Below are 22,477 nucleotides of genomic sequence, written 5' to 3' on the forward strand. Positions count from 1 at the left end.
TTGGTTAATTCCGTACGACGAGGCAATGATCATAATGTATCGCAGTCAAGGTAAATATATTTTCTGAACCGTTCCTCTTGAAGTAGAAAGTAGAAAAGTACAGATATCATGCGATATCTGCGTCCACTATGATGTGAAATTAACTTAACCCCTGCAGATCGTCTCTATCCCTTCAGTCCCTCCCTTCCAATTCATGTACATTTTTAAATTCTTCGTAAGCTTTGCTATAGTGTCGGCTTCCATCACGAAACCCTCATCACACCCACCTCCCACTACCCTCCCCCACCTCCGCCCGCGCCCCCGCCCCCGCCCAGTTCCTGGCAGCGGATCCCAAGTAACTATCACTCTCCGTGTAAGGAAGAACTTCCATCGTAAATATCCTTACATCTCTGCCTCTCCTACCTTGAATCTGCCCTGCAGTATTTGATATTTACACCCTGAGTAAAAAAAAACCTTATCTATTGTTTTCCTGGTTTCAAATACTTCTATCTGATCGCCCTCAGCCTCCGAAGCTCCTAGAAAACAATTTAGCTCTCCTTCTAGCGAATCGTCCCTAATCCCGGGAGCATCCTGGGAAACCCCTTCTGCACCCTCTCTAAAGGCTCACATTTTCTGTAATCGAGCAACCAGAAAAACCCAAATTTTTACTCAGTAACCTGACTGGTGAAAGCAAGTATGCAATATGCCATATGCCTTCTTTACTAGTTCATTCATTTCTATTTCCTCATTCAGGGGGATATCAACCCAGTCCAAGGCCCCTCTGAGCATCAATATTTTATTTTCGTATACTTTCCCCTTATGTTGCATCTACGAAAGTGCAATACCTCACGATTATCCGGATTGAATCCCACCTGCCAAGTATCTGTCTGACTTTCCTTGAAGATATGTCCTGCTCTATCCTTCCACAACTGGTCTCGCAATCCAGAATTCCGCCAACCTGTTTTTTTTTGCCGTGTACATATTTATTATTTACTTACATTTTTGTCCAAGTCGTTTATATGTGTTAAAAACAGCAAATATCCCATATCCAACCTCAGATAGCTACGGAACACTCACTGATCACAGACCGCCAAGCAGAATTGCATTCCTCCACCACTAGCGCAAAAAAGATTTCTCGATTTTGCAAGGAGAATAGTGAATTTTATGGACAATTGTGCTATTCACAATCAATGTGAACCCGGAGCCTCCCGCTGCCCTTTTGGTCATATTCGGAGACTCCCACTGCCCCACTGGTGATATTATTGGACAGCGCAACTGTAGGAACGGAGCACAGGTGATTAAAAATACCCGCCATGAATCTAAAGCTTCATACTAGCAGAATAACAAATTCGCGGAAAACCAAATAGACGTTTTGAAAGCTATTAATTACTTGGCTTCTTTTTAAAAATGTGTAGTGTCTCTGTAAGTGAACGCCTGTTCCCTCTGGAAAGAAGATTAATCCATGTAGACTATAGCAAGTGTCGACAATAAGCGAGGAAGGAGGATGAGAAAGCAAAGCTGATTTTGAAGATAACAAACAGCAGATCCATTATCCTGATCTCCCGAAATTCCTGATCAAATTCAGAGGATATTTTAGACCATTGATAAATTCTTCTCTGAACTTTGTCTGAGTACCGGCATAAATACAAGTGTTAGTGCAACAGCTCAGAAGCTGCGACATATTTCCCGCCTCTTGAAGAATGAACCAGGGGTCGTTGAAGTTGGAACCCGTCGAGTAATTATTGTCTGTGAAGCGCACATATAGGAAATTTATAACATACATCGTCCACAATACCAGAAAACTTCCAGAGATGGTGAAGAGTAAAACGATTGACTTTCTTCGGCTCTCCATCTCCGGATCGTTTTGCCTGTCTCCAGTATTCTGGACCCGGAGTCTCCGGCGGGCTCTGTTCGCCACGAGAATGTTTCTGACAGTCAATGCGTTGAGTGACAACATCAAGAGGAATGGGGCACAGGGGTTTAAAATGCGGTCAATCCAATCGAAAGCTGCCCAGAATAGTTCAGAATAAAAGCTTAATTTAATGTTGCAAAACCATTTGGCACCATCAATTATATATAAAGGTTCATAAACGAAGTACCATGGTATGTTTTTTACACAGCTCACAGCACAGACGGCTGCTATAAGCACACGTGCCATTCTCTCCGTGCAATATTTTGTTTTCCAGTTCTGACAACAAATGGCTACAAAGCGATCGATGGTGAAAGCGACCGTTAACCATACTGAGCTATCTCTGGCTGCGTAGATTACAGCTATTTTCAGGCTACACACCGGAGTGGTGGAGAGGAAGAAAATAGGAAAATAAATGATACTCAGCCGGTTTAATATAACCGCCGTGATAAGAACCAAGAGATCCGTCACTGCCATACCCATCAAATACCGAGTGATGCATCTGGACAGACCGCATCTTCCCCGGGACAGGATCACAATTGTCGTTAGGTTACCTGTTTAAATAGAAGTGAGTATTTTAGTTATTTTTGCTAGTAATCAAATCGTGCACACAAGTATATATTTGACAGCATCTTAACCATTTGATCCATATGTAGGTCGGGAGAATGCGATTAGCTAGAGATGAATGTTTCTTTGTTCGCACTTCTGAGGAGCGTAGTGCTGATAACCTGCTGATCTGAAGTATTGAATGAAGGATGGGTTAGAATGGAACTCAGATCCATGAGGGTTCAAAAACTCAGTTTGCAATGTTTACGCACCAGATTTCCATGAAGATAACCCATATTCGAAACTCAAACCTCACAGAGGAAGACTGAGTTCTTCTCGATAGATACCCAAATGCTGAAGACTAATATCTTGCCGTGATTATTCGCTCTGAAATAAGCTGAGCAAATGCACATCGGAACCTGAATTTCTGTGATCTGGAAAATTAGAAGTACCATGCATGAAAGGATGTTATTCACTCTAGCAACGCCATACCAACAAATGTCCATGTAAATGACCAGCTTATATAATGAAACATTCCGACCTAATACTCTTCAGATGAAATACGGCACCAGACTGTAAAAATAGATTTGAACAACAAAACGCAAGTTTAACAAACCGCGTGGACAACAGTAATAGCGCAGAGTGAGTACACTGTGGAACGAGCACACCGAGAGTAAGATCCAAATGAGGGGTACAGGCACAGACATACATTTTCTGTGCAAAGCATCATTTACCTGGAATACCTAAAACTGCCAACGTAGGGTAGAATATCGCATAGGCTAAGCCCGTCACTTGCCCATGCATGATCTCCTAACACCCCACGTGTCTTATCGGTCAGCATGCAACTCTCTGACGCCGCGATATAGTAAAAATCCCTTTATATAATTATTGGAAGCGCGCAGCGCAGCTATTAAGTCGCATCAACGAGAAACAAACAGACTGTCACGTCATCACAGATGTTAGTTATGGTCATTAAACAAACAAGTTAATTTCCTCATTTTTCTGTTTTCGCTACACCACACATATGTTGATTTCATATTGTTCTCTAATTAAAGATAAGATCACATGTTTAATTGGATTCTCTCCTTTACAGAATAATTGGAAACAGCTGTATTTCAACAATATATACTCTTCGCTCCCTGCCTTTCTAAAGAATTAACCTGTAGCTCAGAATTTTTTTTTCACTGATAACTTCCCTACTACTGATGTTATGCCTGGAATAGAAATTGCCAGGATATTCTCTCATGTCCTTTTTGAAAAGGCGGGCCACACTTGCCGTCCTCCAGTCACCTGGCACTTCACTGTGGCAGTGAGGATTTGAAAACTTCAGTTAAAACCAGAAGAATATTTCCCCTTAACCCCAGTCAAAGGTACTTACCGATCTTTATGCCCACTAAGATACTGAGTACCCCTTTATTCATGGGGATCAGAATTTCACCTCTCCTTTCACCATGCGGGCTGCCCCGGCACAATCACCGGACTGTGTTAGTTGTTAACACATTTTACTGTATGTTTCCGGTCTTCCACGTACATCTATCTTCTTTTTTCCTTTGGCCGAGGTTTCCAACCACGAAGTGAATACCGACGAATAGCATTCAATTACGACCTCACCAACGCCTTCTGCTCCAGGCAGAGCTTGCCGCTGTTGTCCCTAACGGGCCCCATTCTTTCCCTGTCTCCCCCTCCCCTATTAGCCCCAACATAGAACATGCAGCACAGTACGGCCCTTCGGCCCATTATGTTGCGCCGACCAATATAAACTTACGTCACGGTCAATCTAACTCTTCCCTGCTATACAGTCCGTGACACTCATTTTTGTTACATCATTGTGCATAATTTCAAATGTTCCTTTTGTATCAGCTTGCACCACCATCCCGGTCAGTGTGTTCCAGGTATCCACCATTCTCTGTGTGGTGGCAAACCTACCTCTGACACCTCCCCTATACATTCCTCCTCTCTGCATTAACGGATGTCCTCTGGTATTGACCATAGCCGCCCTGGGAAAAATGTTTTGGCTCTGCTCTCTATGCTCTTATAATGTACCTCAGTCAGTCGCCTCTCATCCTCCATCGCTTGGAAGGGGAAAACCCTAGCTCACTCAATGCTTCCTCTTAAGACGTGTTATCTAATGCAGACAACATCCTGCTAAATCTGCTCTGCACTCTCTCTCTAAAGCTTTCACACATTTTCTATAGTGAGGTGAGCAGGAATGACTCCAAGCGTGGCTTAACCAGAGTTTTATAGAGTTGCAACATTACTTCATGGCTCTCCTGAATTCAGGTTCTTCACCTAATGAAGATCAGCATATCATACGCATTCTTAACTGCCCATTCACCCTACATAGCAGCTTTGAGGGCTTTGTGGACTTGGAGTCCAAGAACCCTCTGTTCCTCCAGACTTTCAAGAATTCCTCCATTAACTTTGTACACAAGTTTATCCTCCAAAATGTATCCCCTTCAGAATTTTCCCGGATTGAACTCCTTCTGCCACTTCTCCGCCCAACCTACGACAACCTTCTACACTTTCCACAACACCACCAACCTTTGTGTCAAGTGCAAACTTACTAACCCACTGTTCCACTTCGTCATCCAGAACAGGGTCCTGGACAGATCCCTGTGAAATACCCTTCAGTTGTACATCAGTGATGGAAACAATGTCGTAGTCCACTTGTTCATAAAAATATTGAGTTACCTACATAACTAGTAAGCCTCCTTAATTTTAAATATATGCAATTTAGCTTTATATGTTCCGCATGTGTATTTGCCACCCTATTCTGCCTGCTAAGCTTTCGAAGCTTATTTTCTGCTGGCATCTGCACGTTCCCATTGCACATTACTGGGAGCCTCGTTCTCCTGGCAACTGAACGATTTAAGGTCGCGGGGGGTGGGGGGGGAGGGTGGGAGGAGAGGAGAGAAAGTTAGTGGGCACTTGAAAGACATTGTTTTACAGACAGGGTGGTGTCTGTTTAGAATGAGCTACCAGAAGAAATGTTCGCGGCGGGTAACTTTTAAAAGACAGTTGGACAGGTAGATGAATGAAAAATGATTAGACGATTATGGGCCAAGTACTGGTTGCATGTTTCTGAGTTGTATATCTCGATGGCTCCACGACGGGTTTTAATTACTTGAGACAGACGGTATCCAGGGAACAAAGCCAGAGGAATAAAATGGATCGAGGCTGGAAATCGAACACAGAAACTTTACTTGTCCTGCAAGAATGTATTTGTTCAAATATTTGGTAATAGGGCGGGGTTTGAGGGGCAAGGCTTCTTAGATTAATTAGCTCTTCGTGACGGGAGCAAGTCAAAATTTCATTAAAGAACGTTAAATGAATTCTGCAAAATTATTTTCCGTCCTAGGCAAAAGCACGAAATGGACACGAATTAACAAACGGACGAAAGATTCATAATCTTTTTCTTCACAGGGTTCACTATATTTTGGCAGAAAGTCGGGACTGGGGTATGGAAAAGGGTAAAGAGGATTTTATGTACCTTGGGCACTGAGTTGGAGATTTGTGGGAAATTAAAAACATGTATTCTATATATATTCTCGAAATCTGAAATTAATACTAACATTGTTTGGGTCTTCGACATGTAACGTTAACTCCACTTCTCGTTGGACGACTGCTGTCTGTCCTCCGATTGTTTGCAGTATATTATATTGTTGGTTTATTTTGTTTCAGATTTTACCATTCAGTTTCTGAATTGTTTTGTGCGGGGAGGGTTCCAGTATAGTTCTATTCATGTGAACATCTCTTTCCAAAGTAACTGGCTAGATGTCCATATGTTATGCTTCTGCTGGAAGCTAAAATAAAACATATATAAACACATGAAGAAAGAGTAGAAGGCTCTTACGAGCCTTAAGTCATCAAGTCACATTGCAGTAAGAAAATAGCTTATATCCTTCAAAGCTTCCGTCTGGTGCAAACGGATTTAGACACTAGTCACAAATTCCACCTCTCCCCACTTCTGTGATATGATAGAAAGTGATGTAAAAGAGGTGGGGGATCTGCACCCTGATGAGTCAGAAAGTCTCACCTTAGCTAAGGAGAATATTCTGATGGGTTCATTGAGTGAGACAATATGGGTAGAGCTCAAGAATAACAAATAGCAATTACAATGGGCCTTTAATCCAGACCTCCAATAATCAACAAATGTTGAAGAAATAAATTGAAACATTAAAATCTACAGCACATTACAGGCCCTTCGGCCCACAATGTTGTGCCAACCATGTAACCTACTCTAGAATTTCCTTACCACATAGCCCTCCATTTTTCTAAGCTCCTTCTAGCTATCTCAGAGTCTCTCAAAAGACTTTATTGTATCCGCCTCTGCCACCTTCGTTGACAGTGCATTCCATGCACCCACCATTCTTGGTGTGAAAAACTTACCTCTGACATCCCCCCTGCACCTACTTCCAAGCAGCTTAAAACTATACCCCCCCCCCCCCCACCGTGTTAGCCATTTCAGCCCTGGGAAAAAGGCTCTGGCAATCCGCTGGCTCTACACTACAGAGATGTTAAAATAGCAGGGGATTTGAAAACTGGCTTTCATTTCCTCAGCATTGACTATGATTCAATAGGTACAGATGCTTAGATGGGGCAGTCTTCATCACTTGCATCCAGATAGGATTTTTGACAAGGTTTTGGATAATTGAACCACAGAAGGGCCCATAGTTGATCTTGTATTTGGAAACCCGTACTTGACAGAAAATCAGATTTCAATGGATTAAGTTTTCTGAGAGTCACGGATAAAGATGTAAAAGGAACTCGGATCAATCTGCAGAATTAGGAAATACCAGCCACAATAGAGTTGTGGAGGAGCTGGGGAGAGTAGATTGGGAGCAGCTCTTGATCTTCATCATACTTCTAACGTGAATGATGAAGGCCAGGCAGTGGATGATGTGTATGAGCACTCTAATAGAGCTTTTAACAATGTCTCTCAGAGCAGGCTTATCCACAAAATTATGGCACAGAGTGACAGGAGACACGATAGATTTGGTTTAAAATTCCTTTGGCCAAAGAAACAAAATGCAGTGTCTGAGGTGTGTCATTCTGACTAAATCTATGTGTTCAGTAAGAATCAATCCTGTTGTTTCTGATATATAAATGATTTCGATGAAAATGTAGGTGGACTGATTTATATATTTGCAGATGCCCCGAAGTTTAATAGAGCTGTGGATGGCGAGGAAGGTTGTTAAAGGATCCAACACGATAGCGACCACTTGGGTGAAAATGGCCGCTGGATTAGTGTGAGGTGTTGCATTTTGGAGGCTAAATGTAAGTTGAAATTATGCAGCAATTGGTAGGATAGTCAGAAACATCAAAACACATATTTTGGGGTGGAAATTCATTGCTCTACGAAAGTGGAAATAAGTAACCAGGGCAATTAATAGGTATCGCATGTTTGTTTCCATTGATTGGGATGTTGAGTATAAAAGTTAGGAATTAATATTATTCGCAAACAACAGGAATACTGCAGATGCTGGAAATTCAAGCGACACACATCAAAGTTGCTGGTGAACGCAGCAGGCCAGTTAGTAACTCTTCCTTCAGTTAGTCCTGATGAAGGGTCTCGGCCTGAAACGTGGACTGTACCACTTCCTAGAGATGCTGCCTGGCCTGCTGCGTTCACCAGCAACTTTGATGTGTGTTGAATTAATATTATTGTTGTATAAAACCTCCATAGGCCACACCACAATTGACTCACGTGCGTACAACACCACCAGTACAGGGAGGATTTGAAGGTTTCAGAGAGGCTGCAGGATAGTTTTTCCAGTGTGATGTCCGGACTGGCAAGGTTTTACTATAAGGAGATGTTGAACAGACTTATATTGCATCAGAGGCTAAAGGGAGAATACACAGAAGAACATAAAACATAGTTGGGTCATAGTTGGGTCTTTTTCCAGGGTGGAAACGTCCAACATTGGAGGACGTTGCTTTAAGTGTGTGTGAGTGTGTGTGACTGTGTGTGTGTGTGTGTGTGTGTGTGTGTGTGTGTGTGTGTGTGTGTGGGAGGGGGGGGGGTACCTGGGGAACATTTAGAGGAAATTTATGAGGTAAGACTTTTGGTGGGTGGTGGGTGCCTCATGGTGACTGAAGCAGATACAATAGCAACTGTTGTGGTAGTTGATGGGTTAATGCTATGCTACTCGGTTAGCTGCTCCCTCATAGGAGGAAGTCACATTGGTACAAGCAACAAAGTTCAATTGAATAGCCTGCATGCTGCCGTGCTCGTTTATGATGTGACGACAAAGCAAGTTATCAGAAGATTGATGCTGATGAGAGAGATAAGGGAGACAATGGAGAAACATTCAAAATGCCAATAAGAGAGAAGAGAGAGATTAACGAGAAAGAAACACATTTCAGAATATTGACAGACCGGTTGCTTTGAACCTGAACTGTTTGAAGTTTGATGGACAGGCGATACCCCAGCAGGGGGATAAAAAGAACAGATTCGCTAAGGCACGTCACACACCACGAGATCACGAGATAACGAGACCCTGGAAGAGTGGTGTGCCCCCACAAGTTGGTGTGAGTTTGGAGGTCTGGTTCGAGGGAACCAACCATAGACTGACAGGGTGAAAAGGGACGATCGGCGGGAACCTGGTGTGTGTGTCCGCCCTTGCCTGGGTGCTGGGTTCACTGCGGAAGAACGGTCATATCCGGAACGGAGGGATCACAGTCGGTGACCACAGAAGACATAAAAGGGTTCGCCGGAAAGCTAACTGCGAAGAGCATCAAAGGTCTGTTTGAATCAAAATTTGCATTCTCTCTCTCTCTCCAATGGCACAACAGCGATTACTGCAAACTGTACTAAGCTGAACTGAACTCTGCATCGCTTGAGACTGATCATTTTACCCCTAGACTGCGATAGAGCTTGGTTGATTCCTATTACCCTAGTTCTGTGCACATGTGTGTTTTATCATTGCTGAGCTGTTGCATTTATATCCTTACGATTAGAGTACTGTGTTACTTATTTCTTTAATAAAACTTTATTAGTTTCTATTAAACCAGACTCCAACTAAGTGGTCCATTTCTGCTGGTTTGGCAACCCAGTTACAGGGTACATAACAATGATCTCTGCATTCTCCTTCAATATCGAACACAACATAATGTCAGAAATGCTGATCGTTGATGATTTCGGGCTACAGACCAAAAGAGATCCGCAGCAAGAAAGAATTTACAGTAAGACTGTTCTTGTTCGTACATATCTATGAAAAATATCCAAGACTAATCAACCTAAGCTGCTAGTTGCTTACAGTATGTACTGGGACAGCTGACCAGGGTTGCCAGGCAACGCCTATGATCTGCACCCACAGTGGATACATTGTAATAATTTGTGAGTCACAAACTTGGGGAAGTGCACAGAGACATGGACAGAGCAGAGGATTCAGTCAAACTCTCAGGAAGTAAAGAAGGTTTTTGTAGTCTAAATAAATAAAATAGAAAATAAAGAGGAAATACCTGAAGTACCTACATCTACTTACCTAATAACACCCCCGAGACATTTGATTTATCTAAACCGACGTACCTTGATAGATGGTTCAGACACTTTGCGAGATTTAGGGTAGCAAGGAATTCCACCCAGGCTTCAGAACAGCATCAAGTAAGCACACTGATATACTGTATGGGTTACAAAGTAGATGAGACCATGGGTGGATTAGGACTGCCAGGTGCTCAGAAAAAAAAAGAATACAAAACAATGACAAATTCAAAGAGTATTTCACAGGAAAGCAAAATGTAATGTATGAGAGGGCAAAGTTCAACTCCTGAATACAGGAGCCAGAGGAAAGTGTAAATAACTTCATCATACCATTGCCTTGTCAGCCAACTGTGTTGATATGGATATCTGAGAGATGTGCTCATTAGAGACAGAATTGCTGTCGGACTACAAGACCCCAAATTGTCAGAGAGACTTCAGTTACAGGCAAATCTCACATTAGAGAAAGCTATTACTATGGAATATTATCATGGAAAAGGATAGAATCAGAGAGGACAAGAAAATTTTTAATTGGGGAAAGACAAATTATGAGGCTATAAGGCTAGATCTTGCGGGTGTGAATTGGGATGAAATTTTTGCAGGGAAATGTACTACGGACATGTGGTCGATGTTTAGAGATCTTTTGCGGGATGTAAGGGATAAATTTGTCCCGGTGAGGAAGATAAAGAATGGTAGGGTGAAGGAACCAAGGGTGACAAGTGAGGTGGAAAATCTAGTCAGGTGGAAGAAGTTAGCATACATGAGGTTTAGGAAGCAAGGATCAGATGGGTCTATTGAGGAATATAGGGAATCAAGAAAGGAGCTTAAGAAGGGGCTGAGAAGAGCAAGAAGGGGGCATGAGAAGGCCTTGGTGAGTAGGGTAAAGGAAAACCCCAAGGCATTCTTCAATTATGTGAAGAAAAAAAAGGATGACAGGAGTGAAGGTAGGACCGATTAGAGATAAAGCTGGGAAGATGTGCCTGGAGGCCGTGGAAGTGAGCGAGGTCCTCAATGAATACTTCTTTTCAGTATTCACCAATGAGAGGGAACTTGATGACGGTGAGGACAATATGAGTGAGGCTGATGTTCTGGAGCATGTTGATATTAAGGGAGAGGAGGTGTTGGAGTTAGGACAGATAAGTCCCCGGGGCCTGACGGAATATTCCCCAGGCTGCTCCACGAGGCGAGAGAAGAGATTGCTGAGCCTCTGGCTAGGATCTTTATGTCCTCGTTGTCCACGGGAATGGTACTGGAGGATTGGAGGGAGGCGAATGTTGTCCCCTTGTTCAAAAAAGGTAGTAGGGATAGTCCGGGTAATTATAGACCAGTGAGCCTTACGTCTGTGGTGGGAAAGCTGTTGGAAAAGATTCTTAGAGATAGGATCTATAGGCATTTAGAGAATCATGGTCTGATCAGGGACAGTCAGCATGGCTTTGTAAAGGGCAGATCGTGTCTAACAAGTCTGATAGAGTTCTTTGAGGAGGTGACCAGGCATATAGATGAGGGTAGTGCAGTGGATGTGATCTATATGGATTTTAGTAAGGCATTTGATAAGGTTCCACACGGTAGGCTTATTCAGAAAGTTAGAAGGCATGGGATCCAGGGAAGTTTAGCCAGGTGGATTCAGAATTGGCTTGCCTGCAGAAGGCAGAGGGTGGTGGTGGAGGGAGTACATTCAGATTGGAGGATTGTGACTAGTGGTGTCCCACAAGGATCTGTTCTGGGACCTCTACTTTTCGTGATTTTTATTACCGACCTGGATGTTGGGGTTGAAGGGTGGGTTGGCAAGTTTGCAAACGACACAAAGGTTGGTGGTGTTGTAGATAGTGTAGAGGATTGTCAAAGATTGCAGAGAGACATTGATAGGATGCAGAAGTGGGCTGAGAAGTGGCAGATGGAGTTCAACCCGGAGAAGTGTGAGGTGGTACACTTTGGAAGGACAAACTCCAAGGCAGAGTACAAAGTAAATGGCAGGATACTTGGTAGTGTGGAGGAGCAGAGGGATATTGGGGTACATGTCCACAGATCCCTGAAAGTTGCCTCACAGGTGGATAGGGTAGTTAAGAAAGCTTTCATAAGTCGAGGGATAGGGTTTAAGAGTCGCGATGTAATGATGCAGCTTATAAAACTCTGGTTAGGCCACACTTGGAGTACTGTGTCCATTTCTGGTCACCTCACTATAGGAAGGATGTGGAAGCATTGGAAAGGGTACAGAGGAGATCTACCAGGATGCTGCCTGGTTTAGAAAGTATGCAATATGATGGACAGAAGGAGGATGAGAGGAGACATGATAGAGGTGTACAAGATAATAAGAGGAATAGATAGAGTGGATAGCCAGCGCCTCTTCCCCAGGGCACCACTGCTCAATACAAGAGGGCATGGCTTTAAGGTAAGGGGTGGAAAGTTCAAGGGGGATATTAGAGGAAGGTCTTTTACTCAGAGAGTGGTTGGTGTGTGGAATGCACTGCCTGAGTCAGTGGTGTAGGCAGATACACTAGTGAAGTTTAAGGGACTACTAGACAGATGTATGGAGGAATTTAAGGTGGGGGCTTATATGGGAGGCAGGGTTTGAGGGTCGGCACAATATTGTGGGCCGAAGGTCCTGTACTGTGCTGTACTATTCTATGTTCTATGTTCTATGTTCTATGGTCAGGCAGAGTGAGAAGCTTCATCAGCAACAGGCAGAAGTTAGGCATGGAATTGATGCTGAGTAAAGACAGAAGCTGCACAAAAAAGGATGCAAACAATGTGAAGTCAGAAAGATGACAAGAAGAGGTGATAGTAGAGTTCAGCTCAAGCAAAACAGACAAGTGAAACAAAGAGCAGGTAAAATGTCCAACTGCAGGAGATGCGGCATGTCAAGATGTCCATTCCACGTCAAAGAGCTCTGTCGAGCAAAAGAAGTAAAATGCCACAAATGCAATAGTTGGCCATTATAAAAGCCAGTGTCACTCAAAAACAGTTCTTCAGGAGGTCAAAGAAGACCACGATTCAGACGATGAGAGAAATTTCCTTTGAGGCCCTGATTCAAATAGATAAGGCTGGTGCATTATGGTTCATTTGAAAATTGAGGCAGCATCGTTCAGAATGGACACTGGGACAGCTGTCACAGCCATTCCCAAATATCTGTTCACAAAACTAGCGAAGAGACCTTATCAAAGTGCTCACGGGTCCGGGAAACATAAGCTCAGAGTGAAAGAAATATTGACTACTTCCATCCGTTAAACTGAGAAACACTTAAAAGGGGATGTCTATGTTGATCAGAATCTCTTCTCACCATTACTGGGCCGACATGCCATCGAGAAGCTGAACCTCACTGCAAGATTGGAGTCGGTAAACAATGCTCAGTGGCAGGAGAAGTACCCAGGGTTGTTCACAAGTCTGAGGGTACTGAAAGAAGAGTACCCTATCTAGCTGAGGCCAGGAGTAACACCCTACTCTCTGATCACAGCCCTTGCTGTGGATAAAGTCAAAGCTAAAGTTGAGAGAATGGAGGTGTTTGACATAACCAGAGGGAACTGACCTACTGTCTGGTGCTCTAGTTCCCAAATGGTGATTTAACAAAATTGGATAATGCAGGGAGACGGCTGTTCCATAAGGGAGTTTCTGAACTAAGACCACACTGTCTTGTAGGAGACACTCTTACCATTCTTGATGGTTTGCTGCTAAAATGCTCCAGGCTCGTCATTCTTGCTTCTATTTACGCCAAACATCATCAGTCAAATACTCAAGGGATATCAAGGCATCGAAAAATGTGCCTAAGAGCAAGAGAATACATGTGGTGGCCTGGGCCAAGCCCACAGCTGGAAGGTTATATAAAGCGGTGTGAAGCATGAAGAAACTGCACAAAAATCACGCTGAACCTTTCTGTCCCACAGAATTGTCAGACTTTCCGTGGCAAATTGCAGGCATAGATAATTTCCAGTTGAAAAGAGAGAAGCATCTTCTCACAATCAAGTGAAAATCTGCAGATGCAGGAAATCCAAGAAACACACATAAAATGCTGGAGGATCTCAGCAGGTTGGGCAGCATCTATAGAAAAATGCACAGTCTACGTTTCGGGCCGAGACCCTTCGGCAACAAAACCGGTAGGAAATGAAGGACTGTAGATCACGTGAAACAGATGGGATTCGTTTCGACTGCCATTATGGTCGCCACCTATGCAAATGTCACTGCCTCAGTTCGATATCACCGTCAGCATGGGCGATCTGCTGCATCTCCCTGTGGCACTGTGGTTCTGTGCTGAATACACGCATTAACCAAGCTTCTAGATTTTTCTTTACAACGTCTCTCGGCTTTCATGAAAGAAGATATTTTCACATATTTGTCGACTAGTCCAAGTCCCGTCCTTGCTTCTTCTCTCTGCCTGTCTCCAGCCCCTTAAAGCCTTTCGCATTCTCCATGCAACTTTCACTACCATACACCTTCGTACAAGTAGAATACTTGTTTCAACACTAGTCAAAGTCAGTGAAAGAAGTTCTGAACATTTGGATGCCCATTATCAATGCCTGAAGAACTCCTCGGGCCTCAGTACCCTATCTGAAAATTGTCTTTCTGCTGCACAATGCAAAACTCCCTAACCTACACCAAAGGTTGTTCAATAATATCTTGTATAACAACAGATCGATGGTCTTCTGAGAATGCAACTGCATGACACCAGTATTGGGTTTGTATGACATCACTGACTCTGATTTACAACGTCATGATTACTTGCTTAAAATAAACCACTTTAACATAAATTGGTTACTATTATTTATATCTAATGGGCATTAAATTCAATACACATGAGAGCATCGTGTGGCTTAACACAACAGTTCTTGAAAAATATGAATTCCAGATGGAGAGATAGCTGAAACGAAACAAATGTCATTGAATAATCCTCATGCTAATATGCTTTATTTTATTTTCCTTGTGGAGTTAGGCAAAATCGGAAATCATAATTCACAACGCCCATCCACCCCCATCCGACAGTACGTTTCCATTTAACTGAAACAAGTAAATTCTTGTATTAATTCTTGTATTAAAAACTTGATGATAAGATAACAAGAACTTTTCACCTCGGGTCATTGAGAGACAGGAGATAAGATTGTTGGATGCTTGATAAAAAATCTTTGTGTCCTCCCTGGACACAGTCGAGCTCCCGGAGGACTCATTTGACACGCCCTATTCTAGCTGAAGATCTGTGACCAGTGATCACTGGAACCATTGCTATATACATTATGAGAACCTGGATGGCTGGGTTAGTAAGTCTGCAGATGACACAAATATTGGCGCAGACACGAGGAATTCTGCGGATGCTGGAAATTCAAGCAACACACATCAAAGTTGCTGGTGAACGCACCTGGCCCGCTGCGTTCACCAGCAAGTTTGACAAATATTGGCGGAGGTTTTGGGTAGTATGGAAGGCTGCCAAAGAACGCAGTGGGATATATATCAGCGGGTGATGTAGGAGAAAAAATGCCAAATGACGTTCAACCGGGGCATGTGTGAGATGTTGCACTGTGGGAGATTAAATGCAAAGGGAAAGCACATAGTTAGTGGTAGGTCCCCTAAAAGAGCATTTACGTACAAAGATGTCCAAGTCCATCGCTCCATAAAAGTCGCTGCGCAATTCGAGAACGTGTATGACATGTTTGTTCGCTTCTTGTCGGGGCATAGAGTTCAAGAGTCAAAGGTTATGTTGTAGCTTTATAAAATTCTGGTTTGACCGCATTTATGATATTGCATTCATTTCTGGTCTCCCCGTTATAGGTATTTTGTAGCGGGATTAGAGCGGGTCCAGAAGCGATTTATCTGGACCCTGGATACATTCCGCGCATGAGCTATGAGAGGCTGGATGAAGTACCTAGTCGTTTTCTCTCGAGCGCCAGAGTCTGAGGGGGCCTGATAGAAGGTCACAAATTTCCAAGAGGCATAGGCAGCCTAGACCGCCGGTATCTTCCCACAGCCCATAAGTATAATATTAGAGTTCATGCATTTGGGTTGAGAGCTGAGGTGCCTGGAATGTTCAGGATGATGTAGCAGTGGAGGCGTATATGACAAAGGCTTTCAAGCCGCACTTAGATAGGTTCAGGAGTATCCAAAAATGCAGGGATATGGGCCATTTGCAGACAGCAGTGATTCGTTTAATTGGCCGTCATGAGTTTAATCGGTTCGGCACAACCTGGTGCGCTGAAGAGCCCGTCCTATTCTCTACCGTTCAATGTAACCACCATGTTCAGTGGGACCTACAGCAAAAATAAACTAGAAGCACGTTTTGTTGCAATGCGGAAATTACGAGTTCTGCCCAATAGACAGGATTGAAGGTTCCGACCGTGCGTCACGGTGGCATACCGGCCAGCATGCCAGTACAGCTCCGGATGTTCCTGCGGTGGGAGTTCAATACCGGCGCCGTTCTGCAAGGATGCTGCCCTTCCCGTGGAATGCGTGAGTTTTCCCCGGGTCCTCTGGTTTCCTCCCACAATCTAAAGACCTATCAGGTCGGTTAATTGGTCATTGTAAATTGTCCCGAGATTAGGTTAGGTTTTATCGCTTTTGTCTGCGGTTACTGGGGCGACGTGGCTCGACGGAACAGTAGAGCCTACTCCGCGCTCTATCGCTATTTAATAAATAAACATTTAAAGATACATTTTTTTAAACTTCCAACAGAATCTGTAACAGAGACCAATCAGCAAAAAACTCTCTAGTTTTTATGCATTAACGGTTGTATCAAACAGGATTAGAGCTACTTTGTCGTATATTGTGGCTGAAATGCACTTCCCTGACTAAAGTGAGACAGTGACACTGTATAAACTGAACAGTAGCTTACACATTATTCGAGGTAAGAAAGCAATGGCGGTTTTAGTAGAGTAATTTAACCCAGTGAGATTAACAGCGAAAATTTTGAAGTAGAGATGGTAAGAAGATACTGAGGAAGCAACTTTTAAGTTTCAGCAAGCTTTGAATGCAGAAAATGATACAGGCTGAGAATTGGGGGATTGCTTTCGAGTTACTAGGACATTGTTGAAGACATTCATGTTGGCTTGACAAGGAAGACGACAATTTAGAAAAAATATGATCTTATGACTTATTACAGAGTTGCGCAATATTAGCACGACAAAGATAAATCAAAGTTCAAAGTTAAATTTGTTATCAGAGTATTTGTTTTCAGAGTACATATATGTCACAACATACAACCCTGAGATTCTTTATCTGCGGCGATACTTAACAAATCTATGGAACAGTAACTGTAAACAGACTCTGTAAACTGTAAACAAACTGTGTAAATGCAGATAATAAATAAATAGCAATTGTAACAGCTTGGTTCACATTTTTACTGCTATGTTGTAGGTATTTCGTTTGAGCAGTTCTGTAAGAGCATTCTGTTCTGTTTTCAGCCCGTGCGCGTTATTGTTGAAGATCAGGGACTCTGAGGACTGTGTATCATCCAATTAGACTGGTGGAATTGGGAGAAGGTTCGAGAGAACATTGGGGAGAGGTTTTGTGAGGGACACGAAGGTTGGTCTTGGGTTATTTTTCGGTTCGGCGGGCGATGAAGAGAGAAGACGCTGGAGAGAACCGGTGGTAGGATTCGACCCGGTGGGGGCCGGGGGGGGGCGTGATTTGACGGAGCCAGGCGCCGAGTTCGACTGAGAATCGGTGCATATGAATTTTGGGAAGAGCTGAGCTCCAACTTGTGCACATTTGACTGTTTAAATACGATGGGCCCTTTTTGTATTTTCCCTTTCTTTTCTTTACTAACCTTTTAGTTAAGATTCATAAATATAATTCCTTTAGTCGTATGCAGTGTGCTGTCTGTTATTTCTTGGCACTGAGTTGTAACAGGGTGGAAAATTACACAGCATCCACGCAAACCTGGATTTGGGGTGGGGGAGCCGTCTCATTCTTACGGGTTTGGCTGGACCGGAGTTCTTATTCCGTAGACTTAACGCAATTAAGGAAAACGGCGGGATTTCACAATGAACAACAAGCATGAAATAACAAGATAAAAGAGCCCTTAAATGAGTGTAGTTGTCCCTTTTTGTTCAAAGGTCTTGGGTAGTAACTGTTCTTGAACCGGATGTTGCGAGTTCTGAGGCCCCTGATGGCAGCAGCGAGAAAAGTGCGTGGTCTGGGTGGTGAGGATTTTTGATGATGAATGCTGCTTTTCTTTGTCAACGTTTCATGTAGATGTGCTCAGTGTTTGGGAGGGAGTGTAAAAAAAACCCTGAATTACAGTTAGTACATTTATATATATATATATGATATACAGTAGTTAAATTCAATCATATAGTGCAAAAACAGAAATAAATAAAAAAGTAGTGAGGTAGTGTTCATGAGTTCCATGTCCATTTAGAAATCGGATGGCAGAGGGGAAGAAACTGTTCCTGAATCGCTGAGTGTGTGTCTTCAGCATTCTGTACCTCCTCCCCGACGGTAACTATCAGAAGAGGGCCTGTCCTGGGTGTTGGGGGTCCTTAATGATGCACGCCGCCTTTCTGAGGCACCGCCCTTTGAAGACGGCTGGGACACTGCGGAGGCGAGTATCCAAAAGGGAGCAGACTAATTTTACGACTTTCTGCCACTTACTTCGATCCTCTTCAGTAGCACCCCCTCCCGATACCACGCGGTGATGCAGCCAGTCAGAATGCTCTTCACGGTGCATCTGGAAAAGTTTTCCTGTCATATAGATGACAAACCAAATCTCCTCAAACTCTTAATGAAAAGTAGCTGGTGTCTTGCCTGCATCAATATATTGAAAGCAGGTTAGGTCCCCAGAGTTACTGTCAACCAGGAACTTGAAATTGCTCGCTCTCGCCACTTCTGATCCCTCTCTAAGGATTGGGTCGTCTTCCCTCGTCTTACCCTTCCTGAAGTCCAGTCAGCTATTTGGTCTTACTAACTTTGAGCTCAAGGTTGTTGCACTGATACCACTCAAATAGTCGGTATATCACTCTCCTTTACGGCCTCTCGTCACCATCTTAGATTCTGCCAACAATGGTTGTATTATTAACAAATTTATAGATGGCATGTGAGCTATGCCTAGTCACACTGTCATGGGTGTAGAGAGAGTAGAGCAGTGGACTAAGCACACATCCCTGTGGAGCGCCCTGTTGACTATCAGCGAGGTGGAGATGTTATTTGCAATCCGCACAGATTGTGGTCTTCCGGTTAGGAAGTCGAGGCTCCAGTTGCAAGGGAAGTACAAAGGTCCAGGTTCTGTAGCTTTTCAATCAGGACTCTAGGAATGATGGTGTTGAACGTTGAACAACAGTCAATAAATAGCTCTCTGACATATTGTCCAGATGATCCAAGTCCACGCAGAGAGCTGCCCTAGACCTATTGTAGCATTAGACAAATTGTCGTGCGGTCCAGATCCTTACTGAGACAAGAGTTGATTCCAGCTATGACCAACCTCTCAAAGATTTAAACTTCTTGGGATGTCTACCCGAAAAGTCGACTGTTCATTGGTTTCCATAGATGCTGACTGACCTGTTGCGTTTCTTCAGCATTTTTTGTGTGTTGTTGATAACAGATAGGTTTTTCGATACAAAAGAAATAAAGAGCTGACGGACAGTAGTTTCACCTTGTAACAAATGCAGTATTTCTTTCTAATAATGACGCAGGAAGGCCTCGTCATTTTCGCGGACTTTTGCAGTGTTTTTGTGGAACGGTTTCACTTTCAGATTATGTAGAATATAACTGGCCGATGAGCTCTCGATTGTGTTCTGCCGTTTGGTCAGATCATAAACTACAGTCCATTAAAACGTTGTTCGCCCCCTTAACCCGACTTCCGAATAGAACAACCCAGTAGCACCTTCCAACTTAACAATTAGCAGTAAGTAACTGTCTGTCTGTCTGTCTAGGTACCATATCCGATGCGGACTTTGGTGACCACGGTCTTCCATATAGATCTATCCTTCGTTTTTTGGATGACTTCCACTTCCTCGATGTGTAGCCACCTGGCTATGCATTTGCTCCCCTCAATCTTTCCAGAGACTATCAGTTTTTCTAGTTCATCTTTCCGCATGATGTGTCCTAGGAATCTGAGTTGTCTTTCTCTTATTGTTGGCATGAGTGACCGAACTGCTTGGGCTCTTCTGAGAACTTCTTCATTTGATGTGTGTGTGGTCCATGATATCTTTAACATTCTCCTGTAGAACCATAATTCAGCTGCTTCTAGTCTCTTTACCATTGCTGGAGAAATGGTCCAGCATTCACTTCCATAAGTCAGGATAGAATAAATGTAGCACTGCAATATTCTGTTTTTAGTGTACGTGCTCATCCTTCTGTCTGTTAATATGGTCTTCATTTTTTGGAAAGCTTCTTTCGCCATTGCTATTCTGTATTTGATATCTGTGTCGCACCTGCCATTACTTGTTATTAGGCTGCCAAGATATTTGAATTTGTTGACATGTTTGATGTTTGTAGTTCCGACCTTGATCACACATTGTGGGATGTTTGTCTTTCTGGAGATGACCATGCTTTCTGTCTTCTTGGTGTTGATTGAGAGGTCTCTGCGATTACTTTCTGCTGCCACTACAGTGAGCAGTTCTTGAAGTTTTGTTTCTGAGTCAGCTATTAGTACGATGTCATCAGCATATCTGATGTTATTTATATTATGGCCTCCAATTGTGAATCCTTTGATGTCTTTGATACTTCTCAAGATATTTTCACTATACAGGTTGAATAAGTCTGATGAAAAGACACAACCTTGCCTGACTCCTCTCATGATATTCACATACCCACTCACTTCTCCTTCTATTCTAATGGTTGCTGTCTGGTCCCAGTATAAGTTTCTTAAGAAACGTGTACCTTTCCCAACTATGTCAAGATCTTGAAGCATTTCCAGAAGATCTTGCTGTCTGACAGTGTCAAAAGCTTTTGTATAGTCAATGAAACATAGGTAGATGTCTTTTTGTACCTGGGTGGCTCGTTCACAGATCATCCATAGCATGAAAATTGCACTTCTGGTTCCGGTGTTTTCCATAAAGCCGCATTGTTCTTTACTGATTTCTGGTTTTATACAGCGTCTTGCTCTCATCATGATTACTCTGAGAATAATGTTTGCCACGTGGCTCATGAGGCTTATTGTACGATGTAACTCACGTTCTGTCGCTCCCTCTTTCTTTGGAAGTGTGATGAACACTGATTTAGTTAAATCATCAGGTATCTCCCCATGATCATAGATTTCATTTGCTATTTCTGTTATTTTCTCTATTCCAAAATCCTCTAAGGCCAGTATCATTTCAACAGCGATGTTGTCTGGACCAGTTGCTCTGTTATGTTTTGTTTTATTTATGGCTGCTCGAATTTCTGATTTTAGAATGCTAGGTCCTTCAAGATTCTTCTTTATGTTCGGTTTTTCTCCTCTTTGGTCTTCAAAAAGTTCTTTTATATATTCTGTCCATCTGTTTAGGATTTCTTCTTTCTTCATAATTAAGCTGCCATCTTTTGCCTTGATGCATCCACTTGCTGAGTAAGGTAATTTCCCCGTTAGTTCTTTAATCTTATTGTGCATCAACTTTGTTCCAGGGTTATGGGTTTGTAGAATTTCTATCTCCAAGCATTTCTCATTTAGCCATTTGTCTTTAGCTTCTCTGCATTTTCTTTTTATTGTCTTATCAAGTTGTTCGTATTCTTCGCTGTCTCTTAGTCTGATGGTTTCTGTTTTTATTGCAGCTACAGTTATCCATTTCTTCTTACTTTTCCGTTCTTTTCGTGGGATGGTTTCTTCTGCAGCTACAACCATGGATTCCTTCAGTATGTCCCAGGAAGATTTGCCTCCTTCATCCTGCAGCAATTGAAAATGGTTTTTCATCTTGATTGTGTATTCTGTTTTCAGATGAGGGTTGTTTTGTAGTTGTTGATAACCCACTGGTTCTGATCTTTTCGGTTTCTTTAATTTTCTCATCTTTATTTTCATATCTTTATTTTCAATTTGCAAATGACTGGTATGTGGTGGCTTCCACAGTCTGCTCCAGGGTAGCTTTTAGATTGAGTTATCGAGTTTTTGAATCTGTTATTGATTGTAACTACAACCTACTTATTTTGGAAGCAGGGAATGTGGATGTAGGGTGCTGGATTAGTGAGGTAAGTAGAGCAAGGGGCACAAACTCGCAGTATGTTTCAGATTCCTCATACCCTTATGTGCAAATGTCTGATTTCCGTGGGTCCTGCAAACTCTAAAACAACAAGGAGTGATTGCTAAATATTGAACATAATTTTCATACAACTTCTTTGTTACTTGGCTTCTATTGGGAATATAAATGTAATAAATGGATGTATCAGGACATCACTTACCATCCATTTTCTGTTGTGCTGTTCAATACACCAGGACTGATACCCCCATAAGTTTTATTTCTACAAATCCCGAATTAATTGTGTCTATTAACCGCCGAGTCCTTCATACACTCAGCGACCGAGGCTCCACAACCCTTTTTGCAAACGCATTCCAAACGGCACTACCCCTACCGATGATATTTTCTTTCTCTTTTTGGGGTTCAGAATGGCTGATCCATTAACTCTGGTGCAAAATATTACAGCTAAAGTCCATATCATTGTTTAGCATATATGATCAAAGC

At 42.8% G+C, this 22,477-nt stretch overlaps 1 protein-coding gene across 1 annotated transcript; it reads right to left on the bottom strand.

The window, feature by feature from the left end:
• Nucleotides 1-1,528: 1,528 nt before the first annotated feature.
• Nucleotides 1,529-21,714, bottom strand: LOC140203567 (probable G-protein coupled receptor 139). The gene is made up of 2 exons (XM_072269612.1): nt 21,600-21,714; nt 1,529-2,442 (listed from the first exon to the last, which is right to left on the bottom strand). Exons 1-2 carry the CDS (start codon nt 21,712-21,714, stop codon nt 1,529-1,531), a joined length of 1,029 nt encoding a protein of 342 aa, XP_072125713.1.
• Between the last annotated feature and the right edge of the window lie 763 nt (nt 21,715-22,477).

Source organism: Mobula birostris, chromosome 10, assembly GCF_030028105.1.
Source record: "Mobula birostris isolate sMobBir1 chromosome 10, sMobBir1.hap1, whole genome shotgun sequence".
In the NCBI taxonomy this organism is placed as follows: domain Eukaryota; kingdom Metazoa; phylum Chordata; class Chondrichthyes; order Myliobatiformes; family Myliobatidae; genus Mobula; species Mobula birostris.